This window comes from Ursus arctos, unplaced genomic scaffold (assembly GCF_023065955.2).
Source record: "Ursus arctos isolate Adak ecotype North America unplaced genomic scaffold, UrsArc2.0 scaffold_15, whole genome shotgun sequence".
Classification (NCBI taxonomy): Eukaryota; Metazoa; Chordata; class Mammalia; order Carnivora; family Ursidae; genus Ursus; species Ursus arctos.
Window position 1 is genome coordinate 49,134,436 of NW_026622819.1, and position 12,293 is coordinate 49,146,728.

Genomic DNA, 12,293 nt, shown 5'->3' on the forward strand with positions numbered 1-12,293 from the left:
GCAAGACATATCCAGGGTACTAAATGAGAAGAACATGCAGCCAGCAAAGCTCTCATTCAGAATGGATGGAGAGACAAGAAGCTTCCAAGACTGGCAGAAACTGAAAGAATATGTGACCACCAAGCCGGCCCTGCAAGAAATATTAAGTGGCATTCTATAAAAGAAGAAAGACTCCAAGAGTGATACAGAACGGAAATTTACAGAGACAATCTATAGAAACAAGGACTTTACAGACATGACGACACTAAAATCATCTCTCTCAATAATCACTCTCAATGTGAATGGCCTAAGTGCTCCCATAAAACAGCACAGGGTTGCAGATTGGATAAAAAGACATGACCTATCCATATGCTGTCTACAAGAGACTCACTTTGAACCTAAAGATACATCCAGACTGAAAGTGAGGGGGATGGAGAACGATTTTTCATACCAATGGACCTCAGAAGAAAACTGGGGTAGCAATTCTCATATCAGACAAATTAGATTTTAAGCTAAAGACTGTAGTTAGAGATACAGAAGGGCACTATATTATTCTCAAAGGGTATATCCAACAAGAGACTCTAACAATTATAGATATCTATCCCCCCAACAGGGGAGCAGCCAACTACATAAGCCACTGTTAACCAAAGTAAAGAAACATATAGATAATGATACATTAATAGTAGGAGACAACATTCCACTCTCAGCAATAGATCATCTAAGCAGAAAATCAACAAAGAAATAAGTGCTTTGAATGACACACTGGACCAGATGGACCTTATAGATATGTACAGAACATTCCACCCTAAAACAACAGAATATTCATTCTTTTCAAACACACATGGAACTTTCTCCAGAATAGATCAGATACTGGGTCACAAAACAGGTCTAAACGGATACCAAAGGATTGAGATTATTCCCTGCATATTCTCAGAGCACAGTGCTTTGAAACTAGAACTCAATCACAGGAAAAAGTTTGGAAGAAACTCAAACACTTGGAAGCTAGGGACCATCCTGCTTAAGAATATTTGGGTCAACCAGGAAATTAAAGAAGAACTTAAGCAATTTATGGAGACCAATGAGAACAAAAACACATCAGTCCAAAACCTACGGGATGCTGCAAAGGCGGTCCTAAGGGGGAAATACATAGCCATACAAACCTCACTCAAAATAATAGAAAAATCTAAAATGCAGTCCTTATACTCACACCTTAAACAACTGGAGATGGAACAGAAGAACAGGCCTAAGCCACACATGAAAAGACAACTGATTAAGATTAGAGCAGAGATCAATGATTTAGAAACCAGAAATACAGTAGAGTGGATCAACAAAACTCGAAGCTGGTTCTTTGAAAGAATTAGTAAGATTGATAAACCATGGCCAGACTTATCCAAAAGAAAAGAGAAGGACCCAAATTAATAAAATTATGAATGAAAGGGGCGGGATCATGACTAACACCAAGGAAATAGAAACAATCATTAGAAACTATTATCAACAACTATATGCCAATAAATTAAGCAACCTGGAAGAAATGGATGCCTTCCTAGAAACCTATAAACTATCAAGACTGAAAAAAGAAGAGATTGGCATCCTAAATAGGCCAATATCCAGTAATGAGATTGAAGCAGTGATCAAAAACCTCCCAAAAAAACAAGAGTCCAGGGCCTGATGGATTCCCGGGAGAATTCTACCAAGGGTTTAAAGAAGAAATAATACCTATTCTCCTGAAGCTGTTTCAGAAAATTGAAACAGAAGGAAACTTCCAAACTCATTGTATGAGACCAGGACTACCTTGATCCCCAAACCAGGCAAAAACCCCATCAAAAAGGAGAATTACAGACCGATAGCCCTGACAAATATGGATGTCAAAATTCTCAACAAGATCTTAGCTAATAGGATCCAACAGTACATCATGATCAGGTGGGATTCATCCCTGGGATGCAAGGGTGGTTCAACATTCACAAATCAATGTGTGATAGAACACATTAATAAAAGAAGAGACAAGAACCATATGATCCTCTCAATTGATGCAGAAAAAGCATTTGACAAACTACAGCATCCTTTCCTGATTAAAACTCTTCAGAGTGTAGGGCTCGAGGGAACATTCCTCGATTTCATAAAAACCATCTATGAAAATCCCACAGTGAATATCATTCTCAATGGGGAAAAGCTGAGAGCCTTTCCCCTAAAATCAGGAACACGACGAGGATGCCTGCTGTCACCACTGTTGTTCAACATAGTACTAGAAGTCCTAGCAACAGTAATCGGACAACAAAAAGAAATAAAAGGTATTCAAATTGGCAGAGAGTTCAAATGCTCTATCTTCACAGATGATATGATACTTTATGTGGAAAACCCAAAAGACTCCACCCCCAAATCAGTAGAACTCATGCAGCAATGTGGTAATGTGGCAGGATACAAAATCAATGCACAGAAATCAGTTGCATTTCTATACACTAACAATGAGACTGAAGAAAGCGAAATTAGGGAACGATTCCATTTACAATAGCACCAAAAACCATAGGATACCTTGGAATAAACCTAACCAAAGAGGTAAATGATCTATACTCTAGAAACTACAGAACACTGATGAAAAACACTGAAGAAGACACAAAAAGATGGAAAAACATTCCATGCTCATGGATTGGAAGAATAAACATAAGTTAAAATGTCTGTGTTACTCAGAGAAATCTATACTTTCAATGCCATCCTGATCAAAATACCAATGTCATTTTTCAAAGTGTTGGAACAAACAATCCTAAAATTTGTGTGGAACCAGAAAAGACACCAAATCACCAAGGAAATGTTGAAAAAGAAAAACAAAGCTGAGGGCATCCTGTTGCCTGATTTCAAGCTATACTACAAAGCTGTGATCATTAAGACAGCATGGTACTGGCACAAAAACAGACACATAGATCAATGGAACAGAACAGAGAGCCCACATATGGACCCTCAACTCTATGGTCAACTAATCTTTGACAAATCAGGAAAAAATATCCAATGGAAAAAAGACAGTCTCTTCGATAAATGGTGCTGGGAAAATTGGACAGCTATATACTGAAGAATGAAACTCGATCATGCTCTCACACCATACACAAAGATAAACTCTAATTGGAAGAAAGCCCTCGATGTGAGACAGGAATCCATCAAAGTCCTAGAGGAGAACATAGGCAGTAACCTCTTCAACACTGGCACAGCAACTTCTTTTAAGACACATCTCCAAAGGCAAGGGAAACAAAAGCAAAAGTGAACTTTTGGGACTTCATCAAGATAAAAAACTTCTGCACAGCAAAGGAAATAGTCAGGAAAACAAAGAGGCAACCCACAGAATGGGAGAAGATATTTGCAAATGACATTACAGATAAACGGCTGGTATCCAAGATCTATAAAGAACTTCTCAAACTCAACAGCCAAAGAACAAATAATCAAATCAAAAAATGGGCAGAAGATATGAACACTTTTCCAATGAAGACATACGAATGGCGAAAAGACACTTGAAAAAATGTTCAACATCATTAGGCATCAGGGAAATTCAAATCAAAACCACATTGAGATACCACCTTACACCAGTTACAATGGCAAAAATTGACAAGGCAAGAAACAACAAATGTTGGAGAGGATATAGAGAAAGGGGAACGCTCTAACATTGTTGGTGGGAATGAAAGCTGGTACAGCCACTTTGGAAAACAGTGTGGAGGTTCCTCAAAAAGTTAATAATAGAGCTACCCTATGACCTAGCAATTGCACTACTGGGTGTTTACCCCAATGATACAGATGTAGTGAAAATAAGGGCCATATGCACCCTAATGTACATAGCAGCAATGTCACAATAACCAAACTGTGGAAGGACCCGAGATGCCCTTCAACAGTGGTCCATATATACAATGGAATATTAGCCATCAGAAAGGATGATTATACAACATTTGCATCAACATGGATGGAACTGGAGGAGATTACACTAAGTGAAATAAGTCAAGCAGAGAAAGACAATTATACGGTTTCACTTATGTGTGGAACATAAGGAATAGCATGGAGGACTTTAGGAGAAGGAAGGGAAAAATGAAGGGGGGAGTTCAGAGGCGGAGACGAACCATGAGAGACTATGGACTCCAGGAAACAAACCGAGGGTTTTAGAGGGGAGGGGTGTGGGGGGTTGGGCTAGCCCGGTGAAGGGTATTAAGGAGGGTACATATTGCATGGAAGACTGGGTGTTATATGCAAACAATGAATCATGAACACTACACCAAAAGTTAATGATGTACTGTATGGTGACTAACATATCGTAATAACAACAAAAAATAAATAAAAAAGAAACCCACCTTTTTGCACCCCCCCCCCAAAAAAAGCTAAGCATCCTTCAATTTTCCTCTGTATCAGAAGGACTGGGTAGCAGGGGTATAGTGATGGAGGTTATGTATAGACATGGAAGCCTTGTCACTCTCAGATGATAATTCTGCAAAGCTCTTGGGGAGAAGTTCCTCCTACACTGTGGGGGAATTCCATAACTCTTCAAAAAGGATCAAGGGGAGTTAGGGAAGAAATGAGAAGAATTGAGGGGAACAGTACCTGCATGCCTTCCTGTCCAGATATCCCAATTCCAATGTCAGCAGCTTGAATCATGCTTACGTCATTTGCTCCATCACCTGAAAGGAGATCGATCATGAGGTGTCTTTATTCCCGGTCTAACTGCTGCATGACAATGGAAAGGGTGTTACAGTGATGGCTGTAAAGTGTCCCCATTTGTACATAATTGAATACTTTTAACATTGCTCTGAATAGTCCTATAAGAAAAGTCATTGCTACACTATTTGGCCTGAGAGAGGTCCTTTCTTCTTTCACAAGAAGCTCTATTTATTATTTGACAAATGTTTATTGTGTCTTTCTTCTAGGCACAATATTAGGTATTGGGAATACAATAGTGAGTCTGTGGCAGTGCTTTACAGTTGACCAAAAAAAAAAAAAAAAAAAAAAAAAAGGCCTTCACAAATGTTACAACGGACTTCACTAATGAGCAAACGGAAAATTTGAGCAACACAGAGATTCTGCAAGGGTAAACCAGCTAGGGAAGGGGCCCAGGAGCATTGGCGTGAAGATCTTTGCTACCTTTCCTAACTCAGTATAAGCTAAAATATTTACCATATTGAGACCATTGGAATGTCTGGACAGCTGAATCATCCGATTGTCAATGGTGTCCAAGGACAGGGATGGTGTTCAGTTTTGTTTCTGAATATAGGAAAATGGGATTGACAGATTTTTTTTGGTTGAGGAACATTTAGTCACACTGAGTTCCCATTTAACAAACTAAGGTGCTTGTTTCAGGAAATTGGAGGTTAGGGCATGGAAATACACACACAGCCTCCAGCACTGTCATATAGGTCTGTGATGATGGAAATATCCTGTATCTTTACTAATATAGAAACCACTAGCCCCATGTGAGCATTGAGATGCGGCTGGTGAAATTCTATTTAATTTTAAATTTAATACCTATATATAGCTAGGTGGCCACCGTTTTGGACAGCACAGCTCCATACAGTGAGGCTTTCCTTACAAACCTAGCTTTTCCCAGAGCTTTATCTTTCAGACCAGAGATTAGCAAACTTTTTCTATAAGGGGCCAGATAGTAAATATTTTAGGCTCTGTGGGCCAAGAAGCAAAATTGAACAACTGTTCTTGCTGAGAGGCAAATAGTCTTTTACAGTTAAAAACATAAAAATCATTCTTATATCCCTGCAAAAACATGTAGGGGGCTGGACTCGGGCTGGTGACCTTGGTTTGTGGACTGCATTGCCTTCATTTTCCTCCTGGCCCCACCTCTTTTTCCAGTAGGTTCTCATAATAGAATGCAATTAAATATATATTAGATAACATAGAGAATATGGAATTGGGGGAGAGAATTTTCTTCCCTTAGTTATTTGGCAATGAAATTAATCTTACAAATTTTGTCACTGTAAGTAGCCATTATTCTTGTAATGATTATTTTTTTTTTTACGATAGTATAGGAGCACATTATTTTTTTCTTCCCCTTGGAGAGCAAATCCACCTTTTAACCTCTTCTGTTAGCAAATCAGTGGAAGCAGAGGTGTGGAATCAGGCCACTGCTCACCCTCCTGGTTTTGTTTCTGCTTCTATGGCAGTGGAGCCAATTTCTTACCTCAGGGAGTCTGTCCTGGGTTGTTGCCTTGGGTGTGTCTAAAGTTTTAAAGAGGACAATTCAGGGAATAAAATTAGGATACAGTTGCTAAAGCTCTGCTCCCTGTATTCTTTCTGCCCACTCCTTTTTTTTTTTTTTTTTGGTTTGAATTGCTTTTGCCTGAAGCCTGGGAGAAAAAACAATGTGTAAATAGGCTTCTTAATTTGAAATACCAGGAAGGAAAAATCTCTCTCCATGTCTGTGTAGGAAGGATAGAACCTGGAAGCATCTGTAGGAATATCCCTAAATGAATGCAATATTTACTATGTGCTTGGTATATGCACAGAGCACAGACAAAATGGTAAGACTGACATGGTCCCTCTGTTCAAGGAACACATGGTCTCCTGAGCAGGCCATCACAGAAAGCAGACCGGGGCTCTGCAGCGCTCAGGGCTCTGTGCTGCAGGAGTTCCCAGAGAGAAGGAAGGGTAGGTGGGATTGGAACAAAGGGTGTTTGACAGAGGAAGTAGCTTGTGCAAAGTCCTGGGAGTGAGAGAGGACAAGGCTCATGGAGAATGGTAAGCAGCTCCATTTGGTTAGAACACGGAGCGCCAGATGTTGGGGAATGGACAATAGCTGTGGTGAAGGATGTGGCCGGAGGGTTAGCGGAGACCAGGTCGTGAAGATTCTTGTAGACCAGGTTTGCTTGTTCCTGAAAGGTTTGATGTAGATACAGTTTTTATTTCTCTGCCTTAACAATGGTTAAAGTTTAGTCTCCTATGAGGAATTTTTTTCATCAACCAACCAAACAGCATTTGTCGAGTGTATGCGTTGTGCTGGGCCTTGTATTTAGGAACGAGTTGGGGTTAACGTGGAGCATGAAATCAGCCATAATACCTGGCTTGCTACAATGTAACGCGGAAGCCGCTGCGGGCGGGGAAGGTTTCGGAGAAGGGCGTAGGCCTTTGGCATGCCGAGGCCTACGTGACCACTCTGCCACTGGAATGCCCTGGGGAATTGCCTTCCTGAAGCTTTCCTAGCCAAACAGTCGCCTTGTGGTCTAAGAGATGTAGGTATTGTCCCTTAGGCTATGTTTAGCAGAATTCAGAGAACACGAAGATTAGCATATCCTATCTTTCCCGTAAACAGATCCTCCCAGTTTTCAGTAAGACCCCGGGTCACACCACATGTGCTCGAGGAACAGTGATAAAGGATTTGTGATTTTCTTGAAGGACCAATAAAAGTGGGAGCAAAGAAGAGCAAAGGGTCTTCGCCTCTGAGCGTTGACCCCCTTGCCTTTTCCTCTCTTTCACGGCAAAGTTTGGAGTCATCTTTCATCAGTCGGTACAGGGATTGCTGGCCATTCCCTGCAGGAGTGAACATACCGGATAGGCTCCTCTTCTACAGTCTCCCCACCAGCCATCAACACTCAGCAGAATACCAAATCCACAAACAACTGAGGTTTATATTATTATGCCAGGTGTTAAGCATCAAAAGGGAAATGGTCTGTGTCCCAGAACTGAGTTGGCCTGAGTGTCTATTACTGAGTTATGTGAATGTTCTGAATTTGAGGCTCCTTCTGGCTTTTACCTCCATTCAAGTACTAATCTTTCCTCAGTGACGTGCTAATCCTGAGAACTTTGAATCACTCTCCCACTCTACTTAGCCTCTGCTGCATCTCCCGGCTGCCATGTCTTGGCTGTCACTTTGAACTCTCTCAGTGTAATACAGGGATCCCCAGCCTGGGTATCTCGACTTTGAATTATGACCTCCCACCTCTGGCCCATGCCTCTTGTGAGATCAGCCTCACAGGCTATGCCCACATCTCAGCAAGATGGGTACCTATGGAAAGGGTCATGACGCTCAACTTGTCTCGCACCAGCTTGACTATCATACTCTTCTGGAGCGGGGTGGAACGGCAGCATAGGACAGACCGGCAGTACTGAGTCAACTCCAAAAATTTCATCTCCAGTTCTCCCTGAAAAATGGCATTCAATGTCTTCCCATCGATGACCAGTCCAACGTCTGGAACTGCAGCTCTTGAGGTGGGGGGTAGCGTCTCAGAAGGTAAACAGAACCCAAAGAGCTTGCGGTCTGGCTTCTGTGGTCCATGAAATTGCTTTACTTCTTCCAGTGCACAGTTGAGGATGGATTCGCAAGTTTCCTATAGAGTTAGAATAATAAATATTGTATTAGTAAGCAGCACTAGAAATGTAGGTTAAAGATCTCACTTTATCCTTTAGTAAAATAGTTATGAAACTCTACCACCATAGAGATTACTCAGGAATCATTCTCTGATTTCTCTAATTTCTCTGCAATATTTCAAAAGGCATCAAAGCAATATTAATTTGGAAGCAAATTAATGGCAAAATAGAGACTGCTAGGGAATGGGAGGGGAAGGAGCTCAGCAAGCTGGGGACCGACACAGGGATGGTATAAGCTAATAATAGAATGTGATGGTAAATAATGACAATGTGTCATGATGGTATAATGCTTTCTATTTCTCAAAAGTCATTTTAGTTCTCCTTAGGAAATTGAGTGATGAGGAAACTGAAACAGTGAAATCATTAGTAACTTGCCCTAGCAACTTACTAGTGGAGGCAAATCATTGCTACTGACATTATGGCTTTTAATTGAAAAAATATTTTGTATGTTTATCTGTTGGTATGAATGTATTGGTCATTTTGGCTAAAACTGATGATGAATGTGAACATCTTACTGATGTAAAGAAATTTCTTACTGATTTTTTTCTGAGGTTTACCTTGAAACATCGTGAAGGACTTATTTGCTCTTATCAATTTTCCTCTTTTACCTTTGATTGTATCAGAGATAAAGTCACACTTTGGTTCCAAATATATCCTTAGTGCCTCTTTAGATTTTGCAACACTACTTTCAAATAAAGATAGAGAAAAGTTGTGGCAGTCAACCGGATCATCAATTTTAATAGCATTGTTTTGTTCACATGATCTCTTTTTATAAACTTTTAAAATATTTAAATTCAATTAATTAACATATATTATCCATTTCAGAGGTAGAGATCAGTGATTCATCAGTCTTATATAACACCCAGTGCTCATTACATCAAGTGCCTTCCTTAATGCCCATCATCCAGTTACCCCATCCCTCTACCTCCCTCCCTTCCAGTAACCCCCAGTTTGTTTCCTATGATTAAGAGTCTCTTATGGTTTATCTTCCTCTCTGATTTTGTCCACATGATCTTTATTTAGCAGTGTTCTTTTATCCATGGCAAAGATGATTTTCACTCACTGTAGTGCTAAAAAATTCTAAAAATAAATTTAAGTGTTTAAAGTCAGTCAATTTAAATGAAATCATTAAATAGAAAAAACAGTACAGGTAATATGTGGATTAGGCAAAAATTGTGAAGCTTGTTCTGATATGATAGGTTTGGGGACCATTGATCTAGAAGCTTCTGAGAATATTTGGAGTCATTTATTCTGGAGTGAGTAGAACTGCAGTTAATCATTCCTGAGTCTTCCCTTAGGGGATGCTAAATTGAGTGTTGCAAGCAATAGGCTACGCCCAGAACCTAGAGGGGTGATAGGAAGTAGTTCCAGGAGTGGGTGGTTATGCCTGAGGCACTTATCTGGGAAAGAGATCAAGACAGTCCATGCTGCGAGTTGGGGCCAGCACAAATTATATAAATTTCTCCAACATATGGCTGCAGGAAGTCATTGGAGATATAAGTTTCAAAATAAAATCTCTGAATTTACTTGTTTCAAAGTGTGATATAATAACCACAATAGTTGCCATTCATTTAACCTTCAGTATATGCCAGATACTGTGGAAGGGAGCCTCTAAGATGGTTCTCAATGATCCCTGTCCTCCTGGGATGAGCGCTCCTGTGTAATCTCTTCCCTTGGGTGTGAGCCACATCTAGCAATTCCTTTCTAATGTAGAGAATTCTGCAAAAGTGATGGGATGTCACTTCCCAGATTAGCTTATAAAGAGATCATGGCTTCCAATTTGGCACTCTTTTCCCTCTCTCTTGGATGGTTTGCTGTGGGGGAAAGCAGCTGCCATGTTGTGAAGCAGCTCTACGGAGAAGCCCACGTGGTGAGGAATTGAAGTTTGCCAGCAATCATGTCTGTGGGCTTAGAAGAAGGCCTTCTCTCCATGCCCAAACTACCTACCAGTTGAGCCTTCAGATGATTCTACAGCCCTGACAGTTTGACTGCAGCCTCCAGAAAGACCTTGAACCAGAGGTACCCAGTTAAGCTGCCCCTAGACTCCTAACCCACAGAAACTGTGGGATAATAAATGTTGGTTCTTTACAGATGTTAAATTTTGGAGTAATTTGTTAACTAACACAAATACTGTGCTAATAAGTATTTTTCTTCTATGATCTTATTTAATCCTCTCCATAGCCTCTGAAATAAATCTTTCTAATCCCTATTTTACATATGAGGAGAGTGAAGTTTAGGGAGGTATGGTACCTGGAACATATTAAGCTTTCAATATATGTTACTAATAATGATAATAATCATTGCTGTTATTAGTTTCTGTCTAATACTCTAGTCCCTTCTAAATTCCTTGACAGACCAGCACTTTCAATGATGGGTTAGTAATTCTCTCATTTTATGGATGTGAACCCTGAGGTCTAGAGAGGTTCCATAACCTGCTTATAGCTTTAAGGTACATAACAAAGAAACAGTAGCCCTAAATCAATTTATAATGAATTAGGCAGATTAAAACCCTAGGAGGAAATATTCACTGAATACATAATTACATTAAACTAGGGTTTAAGTAAATCTGAGATTTGGAATGGATCTCCCCAGTTTCTGGCTTAACATATCCATGTAGCCACCACTTTTTCCTGGGTAAGGGGTGCGAATGACTAATCTTAGAGGTTTAGTGGGCTCAGGGTGTGGACAGGGCCTAACATTCAGATATCATCTGAGAGGGTCCCAGACAGCTTTAAATGAATCAACAGTGACTGAACAAAACATGAAACACGACCCACGTTCCTTAGGAATGTTGGCTAATAAATTGCTAAACATCTTCAGCTTCCTAGAGGAGTGCATTGCATTTAACAGAAACCATAAAAGCCCACTCTATCCTTCTTGGGCTCACTGACTCAGAAGTTTGCCCATGTCCTTCTGGAATCACCTGGAGTGAAATAATCATTGTACATAGAATTTCCATTGCAAGCGGGGCAGGCAGATATCACTGTTATTACAGGGATCAAGTACTCAAGCAAGCAGCAAATTACTTTCTTTCCTAGGCATAATATTAATGCCAAAGATTTCCCCAAGATTATTTTCATTTTGAAAATTCATTGGGGTTTAATCTAATCACAGCATAATCTGTGCACTGGACTAGAAAGTGATTTTACCAGTTCTTGTAAAGGGCCTTAGGCACTTTTCATAGTATACACTGCTTTTTAAAAAATATGTGTATGTGGATCCTTTATGGAATAAAAACCAGATTTAAACCTCCTAAACTTCCGTTCTGGGTCCAATCAGTCCTAAGCAAAACTGAAAGAGTGAGGTTCCAGCATCTCCCTGCCTCCTTTTTCTGTGTTCTTTCCCGTCTTCTTACCTCTTCTCCATCCTTTCCCTATGGTACGCCTACGTCTCCCAGTGCCCTCCACCCACCACCCCTCCAATACTTTTCCTGCTTGTTTCCTTTCGGTAGGAGCATACATCTCAATGCCTACTTCCCATATTCATTAGCCAAGATGTTGGAACTTCACTTTCTGCAGTTTGCATTGTGAAAATAGATTTTTTTTCTCCTAAATATAAAATTGTATTATAATTTTGAATACTCTTCCTCAGACTTTACACAGTCCTCTCTCCAAACCCCAACCCCTGCCGCCCACAACCTACTGGGGATTGAAAACTGCAGTTCTAGGACTCTGCTCCTCCCTTTCTCTTTCTCTCTCTCTCTCATCCCATCAAAACATACTGGTCTCATGAATCATTCCCTTCAGGTTTTATTCTGTGGCAAACCAATTTGACATATAAATTGGAGCTGAAATTTTGACTCAGAATCATTTTAATTTAAATGGGGCTTTTTCAGTGGGACAGTGAATCCGAAGTATAAGAAACTGACAACTGGGGTTCTGTGAGCAAATAACGTGGTATGACGCAGATAGCACTGGCCTGGCAGGAGGGCAGTGTTCTAGATTTAGTTCTGTCAGAAACTGCCAGGGTGATCCTGGGTA

General features: G+C 40.3%; 1 protein-coding gene across 1 annotated transcript in view; it reads right to left on the reverse strand.

Annotated features, from left to right (window-relative positions):
• ATP10B (ATPase phospholipid transporting 10B (putative)) overlaps nt 1-12,293 on the reverse strand; it is a 203,820-nt gene that overhangs the window by 32,434 nt on the left and 159,093 nt on the right. The window contains exons 16-17 of the mRNA XM_026510910.4: nt 7,952-8,273; nt 4,546-4,622 (exon numbers count right to left, since the gene is read on the reverse strand). Coding sequence (XP_026366695.3) covers nt 4,546-4,622; nt 7,952-8,273 — 399 coding nt within the window. The remainder of the gene's footprint in view (nt 1-4,545; nt 4,623-7,951; nt 8,274-12,293) is intronic.